This window comes from Salmo salar, chromosome 18, assembly GCF_965601325.2.
Source record: "Salmo salar chromosome 18, fSalSal1, whole genome shotgun sequence".
NCBI classification, from domain to species: domain Eukaryota; kingdom Metazoa; phylum Chordata; class Actinopteri; order Salmoniformes; family Salmonidae; genus Salmo; species Salmo salar.
In genome coordinates, this window is record NC_138308.1 from 86,604,079 (window position 1) to 86,629,020 (window position 24,942).

General features: G+C 43.7%; 1 protein-coding gene across 2 annotated transcripts; it reads right to left on the minus strand.

The window, feature by feature from the left end:
* Positions 1–4,448: 4,448 nt before the first annotated feature.
* On the minus strand, positions 4,449–8,981 carry LOC106577987 (C-type mannose receptor 2). Of its 2 annotated transcripts, none has more exons than XM_045701501.2 (6): positions 8,902–8,981; positions 8,287–8,756; positions 7,821–8,192; positions 6,916–7,221; positions 6,097–6,200; positions 4,449–5,573 (listed from the first exon to the last, which is right to left on the minus strand). In XM_045701501.2, exons 2-6 carry the CDS (start codon positions 8,324–8,326, stop codon positions 5,427–5,429), a joined length of 969 nt encoding a protein of 322 aa, XP_045557457.1. In that variant the 5' UTR covers positions 8,327–8,756; positions 8,902–8,981; the 3' UTR covers positions 4,449–5,426. The 2 variants fall into 2 exon arrangements, with proteins under 2 accessions (XP_045557457.1, XP_014011965.1); XM_014156490.3 differs by having other exon boundaries at positions 6,916–7,257; positions 8,902–8,980.
* Between the last annotated feature and the right edge of the window lie 15,961 nt (positions 8,982–24,942).

The window sequence follows — 24,942 nt, forward strand, 5'->3', positions numbered from 1 at the left end:
CTCTGTAGACACGAGGCTCACCGTGTACTGATTGGCTCTTGGAATCTCCGCTGACCTCATCTCTGATGTCATTACTGTGAGTCCTGATGCCAAATGTTTTCGCTGTGATGTCATTCCTTTGCTTGCTGATGTCACCATCCTCTTCTTCCTCTGCAATCAGACATTCTCTAGAGTCAGCATTGTCTTTTGTGCTGCTGGTCAAATCTGTCAGCTCCAGGCTTGTCTCTCTCCCATATCCCCTGTCTCCTCCGTCATCTCCTCCCTTGTCTCCCCCGTCTCCTCTGTCTCCACCACCAGCAAACCCACTACCAGTCCTGTTCATGTCTCCAGTTCTGTTTCCCCCGACCACCAAGTATCCCTAAGGGTTGTCCTGCATGGTGGTTAAATCCTGCATCTCTGTCCTTGTTGCCAGGGATACTGAAGGACAAAGGAGGGACAGAGTCAGGGTATATTCAGGTTCTCTGAATAACTTTAAGACATTTTACAATCATGATGTTGTCTTCCTTTGATGACTGACTGTAAATCCATGTGGAAAGGGAGGAACTTCTCTGCCAAAATGGATAGAGATTAAAACTCCAAACCCCCCACATAATCCTCAGTGCTAAATCATGCTAACCATAACTACTAATGCTAACCGGGCCCGAATGCTATAACCACGTCTAATATGCTAACCAGTGCTAACCAGACCATAATGCTATAACATTAACGACTTCTGCTATGCTAACCATTTATGCTTACCAGGTCATAGGCTAATGCTATAACCACTGACTATACCCACTGATGCTAAAGCTAAGCATTTGTTAGTTATGCTAACCAAGCCATAATGCTAACCACTACTGTCCTAAACACAAGCTAAACTAAATGTAATGCTAAACCCTTCTGCTTAACCAGTTTCCCCTTGGTACAGATCTAGGATCAGCTTCCCCATTCCCCAATCCTAACCTTAACCAATAGTTGGGGAAAAGCAAAACTGACCGAGGATCAGCGTCTAGGGGCAACTTCACCCCTCACCCACTGATGACTCCTCTGATGCAGACCTGGTTTCAAATGCATCTGTGCTTCATTGAGTTTGCCGGGCTTATTGGACCAATAGAATAGTCCCAGAACTATAAACCCCACCCATCTGGCACTCTGGGCAGGCTAGAGCACACACTGAAAGAGTTTAATTAGTATTTGAACCACAGGCTGCCGGTGGCACCTTAAATGGAGAGGACGGGTTCATAGTAACGGTTTGTTGGCTAGCGGAACGTTTAAGTAGTATTTGAACCACAGGCTCCCGCGCCCTGCTGTTCCATTGGATGTTGGCTAGCGGAACGCCTAGCCAACATCCAATGTAACAGCAGGGCGCGAAATAAAAAACATAAAAAATCGAATAATTTCAATTTCTCAAACATACAACTATTTTACACCATTTAAAGATACACTTCTCCTTAATGTAACCACATTGTCGGATTTCAAAAAGGCTTTACATCGAAAGCAAAACATTAGATTATGTTAGGAGAGTACATAGACAAAAATAACCACACAGCCATTTTCCAAGCAAGGAGATGTGTCACAAAACCCCAAAATACAGCTAAATGAAGCACTAACCTTTGATGATCTTCATCAGATGACACTCCTAGGACATCATGTTACACAATACATGTATGTTTTGTTCGATAAAGTTCATATTTATATCCAAAAACAGCATTTTACATTGGCGCGTGATGTTCAGAAAATGTATTCCCACCAAAAACTTCTCCCCACCAAAAAATACTCATCATAAACGTTGACGAAATACATAACAATTATTTTAAGAATTATAGATACAGCACTCCTTGATGCAACCGCTGTGTCAGATTTTAAAAAAGCTTTTCGGCGAAAGCACATTTTTCAATATTCTGAGTACATAGCTCGCCATCAAAGCAAGCTTTACAGACAACCGGCAAGTTCTGGGGTCACCTAAACTCAGAATTAGTATTATAAATATTCTCTTATCTTTGCTGATCTTCGTCAGAATGCACTCCCAGGACTGCTACTTCCACAAGAAATTTTGTTTTTGTTCGAAATAATCCATATTTATGTCCAAATATAGTACCTCCGTTTTGTTCATGCGTTCAGGTCACTATCCAAAGGCATAATGCGCGAGCGTAATTCGAGACACGAAAAGTAAAAATGTTCCATTTCCGTTCGTAGAAACATGTCAAACGTTGTTTACAATCAATCATTAGGGTATTTTTGACGTAAAAATGCGATAATATTCCAATCGGACAATAGTGTATTCATTTTAGGAGAAAAAGAAGGAACGGCGGGATCGCGCATCACCAAGCCCTTTGTCCTCAGGCAGTCCACTCATTGACTGAGCTACTATTCTCTGCCCAGTAACAGGATGAATGATGAAAAAACTTTCTGAAGGCTGTTGACAGCCAATGGAAGCCCTAGGAAGTGCAACGTGACCCCACAGACACTGTAGTTTCGATAGGGATTCAAAAGAAGAACTACAATTCTCAGATCTCCCACTTCCTGGTTGGATTTCTCTCAGGTTTTTGCCTGCCATATGTGTTCTGTTATACTCACAGACATCATTCAAACAGTTTTAGAAACTTCAGAGTGTTTTCTATCCAAATCTACTAATAATATGCATATTCTAGTTTTAGGGCCCGAGTAGTAACCAGTTTAATTTGGGTACGTTTTTCATCCGTCCGTAAAAATATTTCCCCCTACACCTTAACAGGTTTTAACGTCTATTTTCTGGATTTTAACCAGGTATCGGCCTAATGCATGCATTATTTGGTGTTTTAAGTTGTACACAGAGGATATTTTTGCAGAATTCTGCATGCAGAGTCTGAATTTGGTGTTTGTCCCATTTTGTGAATTCTTGGTTGGTGTGTGGACCCCATACCTCACAACCATAAAGGGCAACGTGTTCTATAACTGATTGAAATATTTTTAGCCAGATCCTAAATCTAATTTTATGTTCCTTTTGATGGCATAGAAGGCCCTTCTTGCCTTGTCTCTCAGATCGTTCACAGCTTTGTGGAAGTTACCTGTGGCGCTGATATTAAAACTACATTCAACTGCATTTCAAATAATATGTAACACAAATGACAAAAAAATGTATGACACGAAAAGCTTTTTCCACATTTCAAATAATATTTAGGCCTAAATAAATATTTACATCTGGGTATCTTCCCTTGTCTATGTTCCCGTAGTGACACCAGGCTACTGGGAAGATAGCATAAACAGATGACTTACTTTGATACAAAGATCACGGCTATCAGTTATGAAATATCAACAACTGTTAAAACTATTCAAAGTTTTTTAAAAAGTAGCTTACCTGTCTTTCAAGTTGTTTTATGTTAGTCTGGGTGACTGCGCCTCCCTCTCTTTCGCCCTTCTTCTTCCACTTTGCTGCTCTCTATGTCGCTCACACATCCATCCCTCATTTGCCTGTCCTCCTTTTAATTACCTTTATCTCTTTTCCTCCTCTATCTCCTCTATCCTATTGTTCTTTTCCTTTTATAATTCTTTCTTTCTTTCTTTCTTCCTTTCTTTCTGTTCAATTGAAACCCAACATATCTGAACTGAAACCATGAACCCTCAAGTTAAATCATAATCTAAACATCAATTTATTGCATAGCTGTATGTTTGATATCGCATTCATGATTTAAATCCCCACTCTGTAATTCAAACAGCAACAAAATGGCAGCCCCGCCACTTGGTTTCCTAAAAAGCTGAGGGATGACACTAGGGAAATATAACCACCCTCAAATTGAATTGGACATTATTTATAATTTATTCAATTAGTATTTATCATTATTTTAAATGGCTTAAAAATTGCTGTGAATATCTAGAGTTCGCCTTTAAAGCAAATAATTGCGAGTGTGTATGGTAGCCTCCCAAATGGCATCCTAATCCCTGTTTTAGTGCACTACTTTTGACCAGGGCCCATAGGGTTCTGTTTGAAGGTAGTGCACTACACAGGGAATAGGGTGTTATTGGGACACAGCCAGACTCACCTGGCTGGAACTGAAAGATGATCACACCGCTCGCTGAAGAATTCAAGGGCATATCTGACGACATATACATTTTCCCCATTTCAGTCATAAAGATAATATGTATGGGTTTATACAGTGAATATCAGGTCCATTATTGCTTTTTTTGCTTTTTTTGCTTTGTAATAGCTATAATGATAAACAATTTATGAACGATTTACAAACTATTCATAAATATTTAATTATTGGTAAACATTTATAAAGGAAATTGACAGTTATAAAGTGTGACTTCTATATCTTAATCTCACCATTCATCTGGTCCAGCAGACAATCCTTATCTGACCTCTTCTCGAACACAGAAATAATAGTAAGTATAACTAAAGTTTTAAAGTAAGTTTAACTCTTGAAATAATCCAGTGTTATAAATATTTCTACAGTTTGTCAACCTCGGTATTAAAAGCAGAAACCTTATCAGTGAAATCATCTTTAATGCTGTACAAATCACAGAACTATTCAAAACATAATCAATCACATAATAAAGCAACCAATCAATCATTCAACTGATCAACCAATCAACAAATTACATAATAAATCAACCATTTACACATTCTCCCTGTGGGGACTGTTACATTAAAACTACCTGAAAAAAATACTACAGAATAAACACAGAGATACAACTATTTCCCCTTTAACCCACAGAATGTAAATTCAAACTCACTCTTTCATGTTAAGGTAGTTGTTTACAGTTAGAAACTGAGAAATCACAAGAAGAAGAAATAGATTGAATCAATAACAAGAAAGCTGAAACATTTAGACATTTCTTGGAATTATAGTTTGAACAATAAGTGTGAAAACAATCCAGATGCAATTTGACATTATAATGTGTCAGTAATAATATTTAACTGTTGTTGGCTACTGAGTATAAAGAACAGGATACAAAGAAATACGTTTTTTTTTTAACATATAAAAGTTGGGAGAAACGAAGGGTACGTGAAAGACTATATTTCATTTCTTAATTGGTTAAAATGAGGTTAAGGTTAGGGTTAAGGGATTCGTTAAGTTTAGGGGGTGGGTTAAGGCTACGGTTAAGTTATTGGTTAAGGTTAGGGTTAAGGTCAGGGTTAGGGAGTTGGTTAACGTTAGGGTTAAGGTTAGGGGTTTGGTTAAAATGAGGTTAAGTTTAGGGTTAATGGATTCGTTAAGTTTAGGGGGTTGGTTAAGGTTAGGGTTAAGTTATTGGTTAAGGTTAGGGTTAAGGTCAGGGTTAGGGAGTTGGTTAAGGTTAGGGTTAGGGTTTGGGTTAAGGTTAGAGGGTTGGTTAGGGTTAAGGTCAGGGTTAGGGGGTTGGTTAACGTTAGGGATACGGTAAGGGTTTGTTTTCAGGGTTTTGGCTAGTCGGGCTGTAAATGGGATTTTGGTCAGAAAAGTCCCCATAGTCTACAGTAATAGTGTTTACAGTTCCAGCTTCATACTCAGTTGAGTTTCTCCTCCTTTCTTCTTCTCCTTTTCTTTATTGTGGAAGATCTTTCCATCGGGCTGCTTCTTCCATCTCAGTTTGACGTCATCAGAAATCCCCTTCTCAGTCAACTTCTTCCTTATCTGGAACACAAACAACATTTTGTTTACTGACTAGTCTACCAACTATGCAGCCAGTACTGGCTAACACTTTACTGTATTCCTCATTCATAAAGCCTTTATAAGAGCTACATAAGACATAGTATCAGTGATATGTATAGCATCAGTCATAGACAGTAATAAACATTATGAACAACAGCATAATATGTTTTACATTTACATTTAACATTTAAGTCATTTAGCAGACGCTCTTATCCAGAGCGACTTACAAATTGGTGCATTCACCTTATAATATCCAGTGGAACAACCACTTTACAATAGTGCATCTAAATCTTTTAAGGGGGGGTTAGAAGGATTACTTTATCCTATCCCAGGTATTCCTTGAAGAGGTGGGGTTTCAGGTGTACTGTACTTGTAATGGTTATAGATGACAGGTACTACATCTGTAGTCAATTGTATATATTATGGCCAGATACTGCAGTAACCCTTTACCACTTGTACTAAACTGGCTCTAATTTTTCAACGAGGAAGAGAAGGTGAAATTCACCTGCTGCAAGATGGCCTCCTGAATGGCAGGATCAGTCAGGTCCATGTCCTGGTCCTTTCGGGTCAGCTTCACTCTCACCACCTGCTGTGTCTTCACTGCCGGAGCTAACAGAGACAGACAGAGACAAAGAGACAGCAGTATATACCTTTACAAGACGCAGGCCTCCTCATTGTCCCTAGAATTTCAAAGCAAAGAGCAGAAGGCAGGCATTTCTCTTATAAAGCAACATTTTTATGGAATGGTCTGCCGATCCATGTGAGAGACGCAGACTCGGTCTAAACCTTTGAGTCTAGACTCGACTTCAGTGGGTTGAGTCACTGACATGATCGTCCTGTCTAGTTTTTCTCCCCCTCGGTCTTGTGCGGTGGGGAGATCTTTGTGGGCTATACTCGGCCTTGTCTCAGGGTAGTAAGTTGGTGGTCTGTTGATATCCCTCTGGTGGTGGGGGGGCTGTGCTTTGGTAAAGTGGGTGGGGTTATATCCTGCCTAGTTGGCCCTATCTCAGTCCCCAGTATCTATCCTGCAATAGTCTATGTGCTGGGGGGGGGGGGGGGGTCTAGGGTCAGTCTGTCCTTTCTGGTGAAATTTTCCTGTTTTATCTGGTGTCCTGGATGAATTTAAGTATGCTCCCACTGATTTCCTCTCCCTTTCTCTCTCTCTCTCTCTCTCTCCTTCTCTCCTATCTCTCTCCATCTCCCTCTCATCTCCCGGTGGATCTGAGCCCTAGGACCACACATGGACAGAGACACAGACACAGATCCTTCTCAGCAAGGTTTGTGAACTGAGGATAAATGTGATAAAAAAAGGAGCATAACTCACCACCGTAGCAAAAGAAGGGACTGTTTATGTAACACTGCATATCATCCCATCTTCCCAAGTTATTCAACCTTGTCAAGGCACAGTCCTGATTTCCTTCGAAATTGTTGGGCTTTTCCTTTATCCAGTATGTGAATGAGGAGTTACTTCCGTCCGACCACTTCCAGGAGTCTCTGAACAGGCCGATCCACACTTCATTAGCAGCAGCCTCTGTCATTACCTCATGGTTCTGAGTCTGGTTCCTCACATTGGCCAGGTCTGTGTAGTACTCTCTGCAGTAACTCTGTGCCTCACGCCACGTTTTAGTCTCTTTAATGAAATGGAAAGACTCCTTGGAATTTTTTACTGTAATGTAAGTATGACATTAAGTCAGATTGTGTGTTATACTGATTTAACTACTACAGTATCGTATTTCCCTGATCAACAGATATTTGTTGAATATTTTGATATACATGTATTTTACATTGATGTAGGTTTCGAAAGCATTCAACAGGGATTCTGGCCCATCTTGACTTCAACGCATCCCACAGTTGTGTCAAGTTGGCTGGATGTCCTTTGGGCAGTGGACCATTCTTGACACACACGGGAAACTGTTGAGCGTTAAAAACCCAGCAGCGTTACAGTTCTTGACACACTCACACTGGTACGCCTGGCACCTACTACCATACCCCGTTCAAAGGCACTTAAATCTTTCGTCTTCCCCGTTCACCCTCTCAATGGCACACATACACAATCCATGCCTCAACTGTCTCAAGGCTTAAACATCCTTTAACCTGTCTCCTCCCCTTCAGCTACAACGATTGAAGTGGATTTAATAATTGACACCAATAAGGGATCATAGCTTTCAGCTGGATTCACCTGGTCAGTCTGTCATGGAAAGAGACAGGGTTCTTAATAGGGTTACTTACTGCCATAGCAGATGAACAACTGTTGAATGTTACACGGGGCATCATTCCATTTACCACTGCGTCTCATGAATACACAGTCCTCCTTCCCTCCGGAATTATTGGGTTCATTCTCTTCCCAGTTGACATATCCCTGACTGTAATCTCTGTCTGCCAGAGACCACTGCCACTCTCCCTTCTTCAGCCCTATCCAAACGGTACCATTATAACCAATGTCTACAACAGTGTTGATCAGCTTCTTCATATCCTCCATGTTGTCTATGGTGGCCAGGTCAGTGTACTTCTCTCTGCAGTATCTCTGTGCTTCAGTCCAGGTCTTATTCATGTTCCCAAAGTGATACTCATGAGCAAGGCATGAGGAGAGAGTGTAGAGCCCTGTGGAGAAGTCCATTATGTCATTCATATTTTCACTGTAGTGTCTATGTGAGGAACATTATCTACATGTTGGTAGCACTGGTTCAATAATTACCCTTACGAGAGGAGTGGGCTGTTTTTTCTATCGGGCCCATATCCCTGATGCAAATTCAATAAATGGAATTATTACATTCTACGTCACATCTTGAGACTTTGGTTTAAAACTTGACTGTCTTGCAATGTTAGAAGAACAAACAGGCTTGGAATTTTGCTTTCTGCCACGGTGCTCTCCATGCAGTGTGACGCTAACAAACAAAAAGCTCACTTTTCGACCAGGGTACCTGTACATATAAATGTTTTTAGCAAACAAATGATGATATTTTGTAAAACTACTGTAGCCTATAGATATCCATTCCAGCTCAATATGTGAAAATACTTGTAAATGAAAAATTCTGCCAGATAACTGTTGTCAACTTAAAATCTAAAATATGGATTTAAAAACAAAATCTTAATAAAGACACTGACCAGAGAGAAACAGGACCAGTGCCTTCTTGTCCATGACTTAATAAGACAGACCTCTTGTACCTACAGACCAAAGGTGAATAATTTTAGACATGATTGTTGTCATCCTCATCACCCTTAAAATATGATACATTTTATGAATTATGTTGGTATCACTTTTGTAAAGAAAACCTGCTAGCTTTCCTCTGTATTGGTGAAATGTCCTTACCTGATGTAGTACTGTGGTCTCTCTGTTCACCTGAACCTCTCTCTGAAGGCAGCACTGTCTATAATCCCTGTCAGAGTAAAGGGGCTGACAGTACACCTATTCATCACTTTGTTTATTATATTTTTTTGTGTGTTAAAGAACAAGTCGCCATTCTCTGTACCACGACTTTACAACAGAGATAGTGAAATGAGATCACAGATGACGCAATCGCAATCACACTGCACACTGCCCTGACCCATCTGGACAAGAGGAATACCTATGTAAGAATACTGTTCATCGACTACAGCTCAGCATTTAACACCATATTACCCTCCAAACTCATCATTAAGCTCGAGACCCTGGGTCTCGACCCCGCCCTGTGCAACTGGGTCCTGGACTTCCTGATGGGCCACCACCAGGTGGTGAGGGTAGGAAACAACATCTCCATCCCACTGATCCTCAACACTGGGGCCCCACAAGGGTGCGTTCTCAGCCCTCTCCTGTACTCCCTGTTCACCCATGACTGCGTGGCTACAGTGGTAGGCTTGATTACCAACAATGACGAGAAGGCCTACAGGGAGGAGGTGAGGGCCCTCGGAGTGTGGTGCCAGGATAATAACCTCACACTCAATCTCAACAAAACAAAGGAGATGATCGTGGACCTCAGGAAACAGCAGAGGGAGCAGCCCCCTATCCACATCGACGGGACAGTAATGGTGAAAGTGGAAAGTTTTAAGTTCCTCGGCATATACATCACGGACAAACTGAAATGGTCCACCCACACAGACAGCGTGGTGCAGAAGGCGCAGCAGCGCCTCTTCAACCTCAGGACGCTGAAGAAATTTGGCTTGTCACTAAAACCACTCACAAACTTTTACAGATGCACAATCGAGAGTATCCTGTCGGGTTGTATCACCCCCTTGTACGGCAACTGCTCCACCCACAACCGTAAGGCTCTCCAGAGGGTAGTGAGGTCTGCACAACGCATCACCGGGGGCAAACTAGGACACCTACATCACCCGATGTCACAGGAAGGCCAAAAAGATCATCAAGGACAACAACCACCCGAGCCACTGCCTGTTCACTCCGCTATCATCCAGAAGGCGAGGTCAGTACAGGTGCATCAAAGCTGGGACGGAGAGACTGAAAAACAGCTTCTATCTCAAGGCCATCGGACTGTTAAACAGCCATCACTAACATTGAGTGGCTGCTGCCGACATACTGACTCAAATCTCTGGCCACTTTAATAATTAAAATTGGATGTAATAAATGTATCACTAGCCACATGAAACAATGCCACTTTATATAATGTTTACATACCCTACATTACTCATCTCATATGTATATACTGTACTCTATACTATCTACTGCATCTTGTCTATGCCGTTCAGCCATCACTCATGTCACGTCCTGACCAGTAAAGGGGGTTATTTGTTATTGTAGTTTGGTCAGGGCATGGCAGGGGGTGTTTGTTTTATGTGTTTCGGGGTTTTTGGTTAATGTTCTATGTTAGTATATTTCTATGTTCTTTGTAGTTCTTCTATTTATATGTTTAGTTTATTGGATTGACCTTCAATTGGAGGCAGCTGTTCCTCGTTGCCTCTAATTGAAGGTCCTATTTAGTAGGGGTGTTTTTCCATGGGTTTTGTGGGTAGTTGTTCCATGTATAGTCAGTGTACCTTACAGGACTGTTTTTCTGCGTTCTTTTGTTCAGTGTTCTTTAATAAAACAAGAAGATGTTTCACCTTCCCGCTGCAGTTTGGTCCCATCCTTACTACAAATATGACAGCTCATCCAAATATTTTTATGTTTTTATGTACATATTCTTATTCATTCCTTTGCACTTGTGTGTATAAGGTAGTTGTTGTGAAATTGTTAGATTACTTGTTAGATATTACTGCATGGTCAGAACTAGAAGCACAAGCATTTCGCTACACTCGCATTAACATCTGCTAACCATGTATATGTGACAAATAAAATTAGATTTGAGTAGTGAATGTTAGCCTTTTGTATTTTTTGACTGTATGTGGCCCTTCGGGCTTAAGATACAAGAGGTTGCTAGTTCCAGATGATGTCAAAAGTGTTTCCGTACTATCTTTTTCAATCTTTCTGACTACAAAACATAGAAACCTGCAGTAGTAGTTGTCTGGCAGCCGTGGTAAACAAATGGCCAAAATGAAATTGCTTACAGGACGAATTTGGCCCGCAGACCGCCTGTTGCCTATCCCTGCTATAGAACTTCCTCTTTCTCTGTATATCTATCTACAGTAGGCTTATGTAAAACATGGCAGCCATGGTCAACAAATGAGTTGACCAAGTCAAGTAACATCCTTGGTTAGAAAGGGAAACAAGAAGTTCCATTATTTCATATGTGGAAAATCACACAATTTTAAATGTACATATTGTCATGAATTGGACTTGTGATTTACATTTAAATGTTTTATTGTGTATGTAGTTTAATATCCATGTATTTCAGTGACCTTGACTGCCATGTCAGTAAAAGACCTCGACCGTAGTCAATAACAGAGCCAGTCAAATTAGTACACGACTGTTAGTGTTTGGTTTGCTGAAAAATACAGGATGTTGCCTCCCAAGTGGCGTAGCGGTCTAAGGCATTGCATCGCAGTGCAAGAGGCGTCACTACAGAGCCAGGTTCGATCCCGGGCTGTTTCACAGCCGGCAGCGACTGGGAGATCCATGAGACGGTGTACAATTGGCCCAGCGTTGTCCGGGATAGGGGAGGGTTTGGCCGGCCGGGATGTCCATGTCCCATTGCACTCTAGGGACTCCTGTGGCAGGCCAGGCGCATGGACACTGACACGGTTGCCAGTTGTACGGTGTTTCCTCCAACACATTGGTGCAGCTGGCTTCCGGGTTAAGCGAGCAGTGTGTCAAGAACCAGTGCGGCTTGGCAGGGTCGTGTTTGATAGGACGCATGGCTCTCGAATTTCGGCTCTCCCAAGTCCGTACAGGAGTTCCAGCGATGGGACAAGACTGTAACTACCAATTGGGGAGGAAAGGGGTCATTTAAAAAAATGGACAGGATGCAAATTGCGGCTTACGATGAAGGTTTCCAGTTTAATCCAACTCAAACTCTGAATTTAATTAAACTAATCCTGATTTTGAACTTCTTGCCTAAACTTAACCCATAAATTTGTTGAAGTTGGAGTTTGGCCTAGACATTGATCGTGAGTAATGGTTAAGGTCAGGATTGAGGGAGAGGAAGCTGATCCAAGATCTTTATTGTACCTCGGGGAAACTTCACCCCACAGTGTCTTTTAGGCCTATGTAAAACATGGCAGCCACAATCAACAAATGAGCGGACCGTAGTCAAATATTTCTACAGCCATTTGCATCAGAGGCTAATTTAACAGTTCCATGGTACTGTCTGTAAATAGTTAGAGAAACTACTCTTGCTTTTTTTTTATCTGACATTTTTTTCTTATCTGTCGTGTCACAGGCTCTACAGTTCTCGATTACGATGGCAAACTACACCTTTTATCTGTTACGTAGTTTAGCTGTGCAAATAAGCTCACCCTTTTTCTGTGTAGGTCCGGGGTGACGTTTCCCCTAGGTACAGATCTATGATCAGCTTCCCCTCCCCAATCCTAACCTTAACCATTGAAGTGGGGAAAATGCTAAACGGACTCATGATTAGCGTCTAGGGATAACTTCACCCCTACCCTTTCTGATTCAGTAAAACATGGCAGCCATGGTCAACAAGGAGAGGAACATAGTAAAATGCTCTGCTCTCACCTCAGCGACTGGGTGTGTGGAGTGGACAACGATGAAAATAAGTCTACTGTCTACCGTTATTCATTTTTATCCTTGATAGTTTTTAATATGTGTATTGTTGATTTCAATTGGCTATAGCAACTGTATAAGCTTTTCAAATGCATCTTCTATTCTGTTTATTGATTGACTTTTTCCCTCTTTTTTAAAAGTATGTCGTATGTTTGTTGGATAGAGAGAGATAGAGGTGAAAGGAGAGTGCTGAAAGAGCAGTCGAACTCATGCTGACAGCGACACATACTAGTACTGTACATGTGCTCCAGAGGCAGCAACTTGGACCGCCAGACCACCCCGGGCCACTGGACTGCTTTTATAGCATTAGGACACGTGGCACAGTTGGTAAGAGCCTGGCACTAGCAACTTCAAAGTTGTTGGTTTGATTCGAACTAGGTTTCTCTTATACTGAAAATAAAATGTATGCACTCACTATAATATAAGCTGCTTTGGATAAAAGCATCTACTTTATGGCATCAATTATATTATGACTGGTAAACTGTGTTCTAGAGGTGAACTCTCTTTAAATCAGGCTGTCTTTCCAACCTTGCACAATACAGCTTTTCTGATGAGTTTTTATGCTCTGTGTCAGAAACAGACTGGTCATAGTTCGGATCAATGCCAGATGGGCCGGTCCATCTTTAGCCCAGTGGGCCTGTTTAAATTGGGGGGTTTTGCACAGAATTATCATTATTATGGCTAATAATGTTGGAAAATGGGCTGGTATGGGGGCCTCAAGGACAAAGAATGGGCTAGTGTATTAGAAATGCCTGGGATGATCTCTGTGTTAATACTCTAATCCCTTCTGAACCCCTTCATTTCAATAGACTTGACCCCATAGAGTTCATTGAATGATATGATCTCTATGGTTAACCTTACTTTTCAGTAAACATGGACAGTAAAAATATGAATTTTGTATAACTACATAGAATTAAAATGTCAGAGTATCTCATAAGAGAAATACCTAAAGTCATGTTTTGATCTCTCACAAAAGAACAACACTACTATTTAAAAAATAATACCCAGAACAATGATTTTCATGGGCCTCTATGAAACACCGTCATATGCAAATGTCAGAGATGGGGTGTAGACAAGAGATGGGGTGTTTGCGTCCCAAATAGCACCCTACTCCCTATGGGTGCTGGCCAAATGTAGTGCACTATACAAGGGAAAGGATGCCATTTGGGACAGATTCCTAATATAATTCATTAATTTTATGCAGTTGCAAATTATGATCAATTATTATGTTGCAAATGCTTATGATAAATGATGGTGATGAATCTACTGTTGGTGGTGATGGTGATGATTGTACTGATGAAGGTGATGACTGTACAGATGATGGTGAGGATTCTACTGTTGATGGTGATGTTGATGGTTCTACTGTTGATGATTCTACTGTTGATGTTGATGATTCTACTGATGATGGGGATGTTGATGATTCTACTGTTGGTGGTGATGGTGATGATTCTACTGTTGGTGGTGATGGTGATGACTCTACTGCTGATGGTGATGTTGATCATTCTACTGCTGGTGGTGATGACTCTACTGCTGATGGAGATGTTGATGATTCTACTGTTGGTGGTGATGGTGATGACTCTACTCCTGATGGTGATGTTGATCATTCTACTGCTGGTGGTGATGACTCTACTGCTGATGGAGATGTTGATGATTCTACTGTTGGTGGTGATGGTGATGACTCTACTCCTGATGGTGATGTTGATCATTCTACTGCTGGTGGTGATGACTCTACTGCTGATGGAGATGTTGATGATTCTACTGTTGGTGGTGATGGTGATGACTCTACTGCTGATGGTGATGTTGATCATTCTACTGCTGGTGGTGGTGATGTTGATCATTCTACTGCTGATGGTGATGACTCTACTCCTGATGGTGATGTTGATCATTCTACTGCTGGTGGTGATGACTCTACTGCTGATGGAGATGTTGATGATTCTACTGTTGGTGGTGATGGTGATGACTCTACTCCTGATGGTGATGTTGATCATTCTACTGCTGGTGGTGATGACTCTACTGCTGATGGAGATGTTGATGATTCTACTGTTGGTGGTGATGGTGATGACTCTACTCCTGATGGTGATGTTGATCATTCTACTGCTGGTGGTGATGACTCTACTGCTGATGGAGATGTTGATGATTCTACTGTTGGTGGTGATGGTGATGACTCTACTGCTGATGGAGATGTTGATGATTCTACTGTTGGTGGTGATGGTGATGACTCTACTCCTGATGGTGATGTTGATCATTCTACTGCTGGTGGTGATGACTCTACTGCTGATGGAGATGTTGATGATTCTACTGTTGGTGGTGATGGTGATGACTCTACTCCTGATGGTGATGTTGATCATTCTACTGCTGGTGGTGATGACTCTACTGCTGATGGAGATGTTGATGATTCTACTGTTGGTGCTGATGGTGATGATTCTACTGCTGATGGTGATGATTCTACTGCCGATGGTGATGATTCTACTGCTGATGGTGATGTTGATGATTCTACTGCTGGTGGTGATGATTCTTCTGCTGATGGTGATGATTCTACTGCTGGTGGTGATGATTCTACTGCCGATGGTGATGATTCTACTGCTGATGGTGAGGATTCCACTGCTGATGTTTGTGATTCTACTGCTGATGGTGATGATTCTACTGCTGATGGTGAGGATTCCACTGCTGATGTTTGTGATTCTACTGGTGATGATTCTACTGTTTGTGGTGATGGTAATGATTCCACTGCTGGTGATGATGTTGATGATTCTACTGTTGGTGGTGATGGTGATTACTCTACTGCTGATGGAGATGTTGATGATTCCACTGCTGGTGGTGATGGTGATGATTCTACTGTTGGTGGTGATGGTGATGATTCCACTGCTGATGGTGATGATTCTTCTGCTGATGGTGATGATTCTACTGCTGGTGGTGATGTTTGTGATTCTACTGCTGATGGTGATGATTCTACTGCTGATGGTGAGGATTCCACTGCTGATGTTTGTGATTCTACTGCTGATGGTGATGATTCTACTCTTTGTGGTGATGGTGATGATTCCACTGCTGGTGATGATGATTCCACTGCTGATGTTTGTGATTCGACTGCTGATGGTGATGATTCTACTCTTTGTGGTGATGGTGATGATTCCACTGCTGGTGATGATGATTCCACTGCTGATGTTTGTGATTCGTCTGCTGATGGTGATGATTCTACTGCTGGTGGTGATGTTTCTGATTCTACTGCTGATGGTCATGATTCTACTGCTGGTGGTGATGGTGAGGATTCCACTGCTGATGGTGATGTTGATGATTCTACTGCTGATGGTGATTCCACTGCACGTATACACCGATATGACCAAATGCCTTTCTCACATCGATGTCAACCATATCAATATCAAATCGAATTATCGATATTGGTGCTCACCACTAGTGATAATGATGATGACGATGAGAATGACAACAATTCTAGTATCATGTCTAAATCTATTTACCTTTGGTCTGTAGGTACAAGAGGTCTGTCTTATTCACTACTCATTTGACTGTCTCTGTGTCCTTTAACACACTATAAAATATAATAAAGAAAGTGATGAATAGGTGTACTGTCAGCAACTTTATTCTGACCGGATTATAGACAGTGCTGCCTTCAGAGAGGTTCTGTTAGACCTCAGGATGAGACCCAGATGCAGACAGTTCGAAATAACAAATGTTTATTTACGAAATGGGGCAGGAAAACGACAGATCAAGGGCAAGCAGAGGTCGGTAATCCAGGGCAGAGTCCGTAATGTACAGAACAGCAGGGAGGCTCAGGGCAGGCGGGGGTCAGTAATCCAGGGTAGTCTCAAGAGGTACAGAATGGTGGGCAGGCAGAACTGTCAAAAACCAGGAGAACTAGAAAACAACACGAAACAGGCGTATGGGAAAAAACCCACTGGTAGGCTTGACGGGATAAGACGAACTGGCAACAGCCAAACAGAGAACACAGGTATAAATAATGGGGAAGATGGACAACACTTGGAGGGGGGTGGAGACAAGCACAAAGACAGGTGAAACAGATCAGGGTGTGAAAGGTTCAGATGAACAGAGAGACTCCACAGTACTACATCAGGTAAGGACATTTCACCAATACAGAGGAAAGCTAGCAGGTTCTCTTTACAAAAGTGATACCAACATAATTCATAAAATGTATCATATTTTAAGGGTGATGAGGATGACAACAATCATGTCTAAATGTATTCACCTTTGGTCTGTAGGTACAAGAGGTCTGTCTTATAAAGTCATGGACAAGAAGGCGCTGGTCCTGTTTCTCTCTGGTCAGTGTCTTCATTAAGGTTTTGTTTTGAAATCCATATTTTAGGTTTTAAGTTGACAACATTTGTCTGGCCGAATTTTCCATTTACAAGTATTTTCACATATTGAGCTGGAATGCTACAGTAGTTTTAGAAAATATCATAATTTGTTAGCTAAGAACATTTATATGTACATGTATGCTGGTCGAAATGTTACCAGCTTTTTTTGCTTGCGTCACACTCAGTGGCAATATTAGCATGCAAATCTTGGTGGGGCAAAAACAAAAAGTGGGATGAATGCCAGCAATGCCACTACACAACACTAAACAATACATGAATTGCACTATAACGGTGAAAAACGGTGCCCACAAACTGTTAGAGCCTTCATTAAGCTGTCCCAACAGCAGAGTCCCCACAGCAGTCCCAACCCCTTACCTCTGTTACACCTGGTGGAGCCAGCAGAGCTTGGCCTGGCAGCGAAACAGTTACTTCAGCCTCATTTACTGCCTTTTAAAAAAACATAGCTGATATGGCTGACTTGCTTAAACAAATGTGCTTTCTACTGACAATTGAGATGTACAAACTATAGCATAAGGGAAAGACAACCGGATAAGAGGCAATCCGTTATTTCGATTAAGATATTAACGAGCGATCGCCGACGGACGTAATCAATGTAACTATTTGTTCAGCACTTTTGAAATGTACAGCAACAGAATTCAGAACATCTGACGTTCTTACGGTTTACTCTCTGTACAACAAGTCAGAACTGTAGGATAAATAAAGGGGGTATATAAACAGACAATGAAAGCTCTTACAATATTCAATGATATCATTTCTTTAAAACAGGTTGTAGGCTACATGTGCACCACCAAGTCAGAACAGTAGGTGAAATTAAGAGGTGAAAATAGACCAAATTATTAGGGTGAGGCACATTGAACGTCGTTTGGGTCTTTGCGTGTCAGAAATAACACAATTCTATTATAGAATGTTGTGTGTGTGCTGAATTTGCACGTGCAAGCCAAGCGCCACTACTTCAAAGCTGTACAAAAAAAGTTGACAAACAAGCACACACCGGGCCACGAACGATGTGTTTACAATACCAAATTATTAGGGTGAGGCACATGGGCTACTAACAGCTTACTACACAACATACACTTAGTATTGCTTTCTTAGCTACAGTATACATATCTCCCTGGAATATTACATAATTTATGCAGCAGCATACAAGACATTTTTGGACTCACCTTGTGAAGGTGGCGCAGCGGTCCTTTTGTGGGCAAATTCTGTCATCAAACTTCGTCATTTTCTGGATTTATAGTGGGAACTCGGATAAAAACCACACAGCCACTCCATTGAATAGCAGGCTAACGTTAGTAGTTGCTTTGCAATGCTTGCAGTTAGCCACTGATTCCTTCCAAATGACTTATTGTTGAATTTACAATTTCCAACTTGTTGTGTAGTCTTTATGGCCGACGAGCACCGATACGTTTTATCTATAATTTCTCTTGATTATTTTCTAGATATGACAAGGATTAAAAAGGATTTGCCAGTAGATTGTCGACTTGATTCATGATGATGATTGCTAGCTAAGACTTTGAAAGTGTCACAAATACAGCCGTCGTGCTGAAGGGAGGACCAATACGCAGGCGGAATGTGGATGCTCATCTTTTAATTAATTAGGAAAATTAATTAGGATAATGCATACACAAAAAAAACAAGAAAACAACAACAACGACGAAGGACAGTTTCACAGGCTAAATGAACACTAGCAGTGCGAAATACAACTACCCACAAAACCCAAACCAAACACACACCTCATTATAGGACTCTCAATCAGAGGCAACTAGAAACACCTGCCTCTAATTGAGAGTCCAACACCCAAACCTAAACATAGAAAAACTAAACAGAATGTAGAAATACATACAAAAACACAAAACCTCTGCCACGTCCTGACCAAAACTAATACAATTACTCCCTCTGCTGGTCAGGACGTGACAGTACCCCCCCCCCCCTAAAGGTGCAGACCCCGACTGCACCTAAAAGAAAAGACAAAAACCCCAAACAACAAAAAATATCCCCCTAAACTAAAGGGAGGGAAGGGAGGGTGGCTGCCGTCAACGACGGCACTGTGCTACACCCCCCCTCCCCAACCCACCTATATAGGAGGCGGCTAGGGTGCGGGACGTAGACCTCGCTCCACCTTCTGCGTCACCCACTTAGGTGGCGCCCCTGGCTGCGCCCGGCTGGCAGGCGGCGATGGCTGCGCCGGGCAGACGGACCACTCTGGCTGGGCCGGAGGACAGGCGGGCCACTTTGGCTGGGCCGGAGGACCGGCGGGCCACTCTGGCTGGGCCGGAGGACCGGCGGGCCACTCTGGCTGGGCCGGAGGACCGGCGGGCCACTCTGGCAGCTCCGGGCAGACGGGCCACTCTGGCTGGGCCGGAGGACCGGCGGGCAGCTCTGGCGACTCCTGACTGGCGGGCAGCTCTGGCGACTCCTGACTGGCGGGCAGCTCTGGCGACTCCTGACTGGCGGGCAGCTCTGGTGGCTCCACACTGGCGAGGCTGGGCTGACGCACTAGATGCCTGATGCGTGGGGCTGGTACAGGACGTGCCAGCCTGGAGACACACACCTCAAGGCTAGTGCATGTAGAGGGAAACACTGGACCGTAGAGGCGCACTGGCGGTCTCGAGCGCAGGGTTGGCATCACCCCTTCAGGCTGGATGCCCACTCTCCCCTGGCACATGCGGGGCTCTGGTACTGCGCGTACCGGCCTGAAAATACCAGGCCTCACCACAGCACCTACCCCAAAGCACGGGACCTGTCCAGTCTGTTTCTGTCCAAAAAGGGTACGGGGAGCTGGCCTGGGTCTCCAATCTCGCCCCGCCAAACAGCCCTTGTGCCCCCCCCAAAAAAATTATTGGGGCTGCCTCTCGGGCTCCCTTACCCGCCGTGTTCCCCAGTCCTCGCCAGAATTCCTCCGCTGCTTGGTCCTGGTATGGTGGGTAGTTCTGTCACAAATACAGCCATCGTGCTGAAGGGAGGACCAATACGCAGGCGGAATGTGGATGCTCATCTTTTAATTAATTAGGATAACGCATACACAAAAAACAAGAAAACAACAAGAACGACGAAGGACAGTTTCACAGGCTAAATGAACACTAGCAGTGCGGAATACAACTACCCACAAAACCCAAACCAAACACACACCTAATTATAGGACTCTCAATCAGAGGCAACTAGAAACACCTGCCTCCAATTGAGAGTCCAACACCCAAAGCTAAACATAGAAAAACTAAACTAGACAGAACGTAGAAATACATACAAAAACACAAACCCTCTGCCACGTCCTGACCAAAACTAATACAATTACTCCCTCTGCTGGTCAGGACGTGTAAGATGTTGACATGATCAGTCCAATCAAAGCTACTGTACATATAACGTGATTTGAAGTAATTTCATCTGTGGTCAATGACCTTGAGTCTTCTTGTAAGGGCACTTGTAATATAACTCTATGGCAGGACACAAAGGGCTGACATTTGGGATGTCTACCCTTACTAAGCACTTAAACTTGGCGATGACGTACTGTCCCGATGAGTGACAGAACACTGAGCCAATCATGGCGCAATGCTTCTATTTTCTGCTGGCTCGCCCCACCATTGAGTTGAGGCTGAAAGCACTGAGCTAGGATGAAGCACCTGCATTTTGGAGCTGCCTTACTCAAGAAAGCAAAAGAGACCATGTGTGTATGCAGCTTTATTAACTGAATGATATATTATATTTTTTGTTACATTGTTTGCAAACTGATATGTGACACATTAATGCCAAAATAATATGCAAAACAGGCAAGCCCCCAATAAAAAATAAATATATAAAAATATTTATTTTTGCTAAAAATGTGGGGCTCAAAACAGGTGGGGCCCTGGCCTGAATGACGGATCGCCACAGGTCACACTGCATGTGTCACGTCCTGACCCTGGTAAGATGTCATTTTCTATAGTAGAGTAGGGCAGGGCATGACAGGGGATGTTTTTTTGTTCTATGTTTTCTATTTCTATGTTGGGATTGTTTGGGGTTGATCTCTAATTGGAGGCAGCTGATCCTCATTGCCTCTGATTAGAGATCATATTTAAGTAGGGGTTTTTCTCTTCCTGTTTGTGGGTGATTATATTTTCTGAGTGTGTTTGTTCTGCCTGCGTCACGGTTTGTTGTTTTGTCAGTAAGTTTATCATTGTGGTCGGACCGGATGCTGGAGTGAGTAGTCGTGCTGGACTTTGCTCCGCGGGTAATATTACATTTCACTACATTACAACGGAATGATTTGATTAGTGTAATGTTAGCTAGCTAGCTACATAGATGTCTTTGCATCAAGGATAAAGGTGTAGCTAAAGGTGTAGCTTTGAGAAACTAACTTTGAGAAACTAACAAGGTTAGCTAGCCAGCTGTATTCATTCGTTCGCGCCGTTTTCCAAACGGCGTCAACACCACAACCACTGCTAGCTAGCCAACTTTACCAACTAGCAGTACTGTAGAAACTAAATACATTACCACGGAACGATTTGATTAGTGTAATGTTGTCTCTGTATCAAAGATAAAGGTAAACGCAGCCACTGCTAGCTAGCCAACTCTACAGCTAGCAGTACTGTATCACTTTTAGTCAATAAGATTTTTGCAACGTAAGGTTAACTTTCTGAACTTTTGAGTTGTGTAGTCCACTTGTGTAGCTAGCAGGACTGACTTTGTTTTAGCTAGCCAATGTTTAATTACTTCTGCGTTATGAAAGGAACTAGACACGGACACGAATGATCCATTGGTAGTTTGTTGTAACCAAGTATTGGTGCTAACATTGTGTATTGGTGCTAACCGTGTGTTATTGGATGCTAGCATGCTAGTTAGCTACGGCGTCATAGGACACAGTGCACTGGGTGGGTTTCACGGAAGAATACTGTACCAAGTTATCTAGCTGAATAAACTAAGTTTGAGCCTATTCCTGGAAACATTGAACCACTGTAGTTTACATCAATTATAATTTCTAAAGTGGAAGTTGGAAAAGTTATATTTGAGTGTTTCAGTGAATGGTTAGTGAGGGAGGCCCTGCTCTCTCGCTTCCCCAGTTGTTTAGTTAATTTTCATTCCAATCTCCTTTGCATTAGCGTAGCCTCTCCTGTAGCCTGTCAACTATGTGTCTGTCTATCCCTGTTCTCTCCTCTCTGCACAGGCCACACAAACGCTTCACACCACATGGCCGCTGCCACTCTAACCTGGTGGTCCCAGCGCACACAACCCACGTGGAGTTCCAAGTCTCCGGCAGCCTCTGGAACTGCCGGTCTGCAGCCAACAAGGCAGAGTTCATCTCAGCCTATGCTACCCTCCAGTCCCTCGATTTCTTGGCGCTGACGGAAACATGGATTACCACAGAAAACACTGCTCCTCCTACTGCTCTCTCCTCGTCTGACCACGTGTTCTCGCATACCCCGAGAGCATCTGGTCAGCGGGGTGGTGGCACTGGAATCCTCATCTCTCCCAAGTGGACATTCTCTCTTTCTCCCCTGACCCATCTGTCTATGTCCTCCTTTGAATTCCATGCTGTCACAGTCACTAGCCCATTCAAGCTTAACATCCTTATTATTTATCGCCCTCCAGGTTCCCTTGGAGAGTTGATCAATGAGCTTGACGCCTTGATAAGTTCCTTTCCTGAGGATGGCTCACCCCTCACAATTCTGGGTGACTTTAACCTCCCTACGTCTACCTCATTTCTCTCTGCCTCCTTCTTTCCACTCCTCTCCTCTTTTGACCTCACCCTCTCACCGTCCCCCCCTACTCACAAGGCAGGCAATACTCTTGACCTCATCTTTACTAGATGCAGTGAGATTAGTAGAAGAACAGCAACTCCCCTCCAAGTCTTCGACCACTACCTTGTATCCTTTTCCCATCCTTTGACTCTCTATGTCCCCTATCCTCCCGGCCGGCTCGGTCCTCCCCTCCTGCTCCTTGGCTTGACGACTCATTGCGAGCTCACAGAACAGGGCTCCAGGCAGCCGAGCGGAAATGGAGGAAAACTATCCTCCCTGCGGACCTGGCATCTTTTCACTCCCTCCTCTCCACATTTTCTTCCTCTGTTTCTGCTTCTAAAGCCACTTTCTACCACTCTAAATTCCAAGCATCTGCCTCTAACCCTAGGAAGCTCTTTGCCACCTTCTCCTCCCTCCTGAATCCTCCCCCCCCTCCCCCCCTCCCTCTCTGCGGATGACTTTGTCAACCATTTTGAAAAGGTTGACGACATCCGATCCTCGTTTGTTAAGTCAAACGACACCGCTGGTCCTGCTCACATTGCCCTACCCTATGCTTTGACCTCTTTCTCCCCTCTCTCCAGATGAAATCTGCGACTTGTGACGGCTGGCCGCCCAAAAACCTGCCCGCTTGACCCTATCCCCTCTTCTCCAGACCATTTCTGGAGACCTTCTCCCTTACCTCACCTCGCTCATCAACTCATCCTTGACCGCTGGCTACGTCCCTTCCGTCTTCAAGAGAGCGAGAGTTGCACCCCTTCTCAAAAAACCTACACTCGATCCCTCCGATGTCAACAACTACAGACCAGTATCCCTTCTTTTCTCTCCAAATCTCTTGAGCGTGCCGTCCTTGGCCAGCTCTCTTGCCATCTCTCTCAGAATGACCTTCTTGATCCAAATCAGTCAGGTTTCAAGACTGGTCATTCAAATGAGACTGCTCTTCTCTGTGTCACGGAGGCTCTCCGCACTGCTAAAGTTAACTCTCTCTCCTCTGCTTTCATCCTTCTAGACCTATCTGCTGCCTTTGATACTGTGAACCATCAGATCCTCCTCTCCACCCTCTCTGAGTTGGGCATCTCCGGTGCGGCTCACTCTTGGATTGCATCCTACCTGACAGGTCACTCCTACCAGGTGGCGTGGCGAGAATCTGTCTCCGCACCACGTGATCTCACCACTGGTGTCCCCAGAGCTCAGTTCTAGGCCCTCTCCTATTCTCGCTATACACCAAGTCACTTGGCTCTGTCATATCCTCACATGGTCTCTCCTATCATTGCTACGCAGACAACACACAATTAATCTTCTCCTTTCCCCCTTCTGATAACCAGGTGGCGAATCGCATCTCTGCATGTCTGGCAGACATATCAGTGTGGATGACAGATCACCACCTCAAGCTGAACCTCGGCAAGACAGAGTTGCTCTTCCTCCCGGGGACGGACTGCCCGTTCCATGATCTCGCATCACAGTTGACCACTCCATTGTGTCCTCCTCCCAGAGTGCTAAGAGCCTTGGCGTGACCCTGGACAACACCCTGTCGTTCTCCGCTAACATCAAGGTGGTGACCCGATCCTGTAGGTACATGCTCTACAACATTCGCAGAGTACGTCCCTGCCTCACACAGGAAGCGGCGCAGGTCCTAATCCAGGCACTTGTCATCTCCCGTCTGGATTACTGCAACTCGCTGTTGGCGGGGCTCCCTGCCTGTGCCATTAAACCCCTACAACTCATCCAGAACGCCGCAGCCCGTCTGGTGTTCAACCTTCCCAAGTTCTCTCACGTCACCCCGCTCCTCCGCACACTCCACTGGCTTCCAGTTGAAGCTCGCTTCTGCTACAAGACCATGGTGCTTGCCTACGGAGCTGTGAGGGGAACGGCACCTCCGTACCTTCAGGCTCTGATCAGTCCCTACACCCAAAGAAGGGCATTGCGTTCATCCACCTCTGACCTGCTCGCCTCCCTACCTCTGCGGAAGCACAGTTCCCGCTCAGCCCAGTCAAAACTGTTCGCTGCTCTGGCACCCCAATGGTGGAACAAGCTCCCTCACGACGCCAGGACAGTGGAGTCAATCACCACCTTCCGGAGACACCTGAAACCCCACCTCTTTAAGGAATACCTGGGATAGGATTAAGTAATCCTTCTAACCCTCCCCCCTACCCTCCCACCCCAAAAAGATATAGATGTACTATTGTAAAGTGGTTGTTCCA

What these genes read in the sequence shown, in the direction of transcription:
- LOC106577987 (XM_014156490.3), bottom strand. Translation starts at nt 8,326, where the DNA reads ATGGGCCCGATAGAAAAAACAGCCCACTCCTCTCGTAAGG. An exon ending in AGCCCACTCCTCTCGTAAGG is followed by an intron (nt 8,193 to 8,286) that starts GTAATTATTGAA and finishes ACTTCTCCACAG; the next exon opens with GGCTCTACACTCTCTCCTCA. An exon ending in TCCCTTCTTTTGCTACGGTG is followed by an intron (nt 6,201 to 6,915) that starts GTGAGTTATGCT and finishes TGTCTCTGTTAG; the next exon opens with CTCCGGCAGTGAAGACACAG.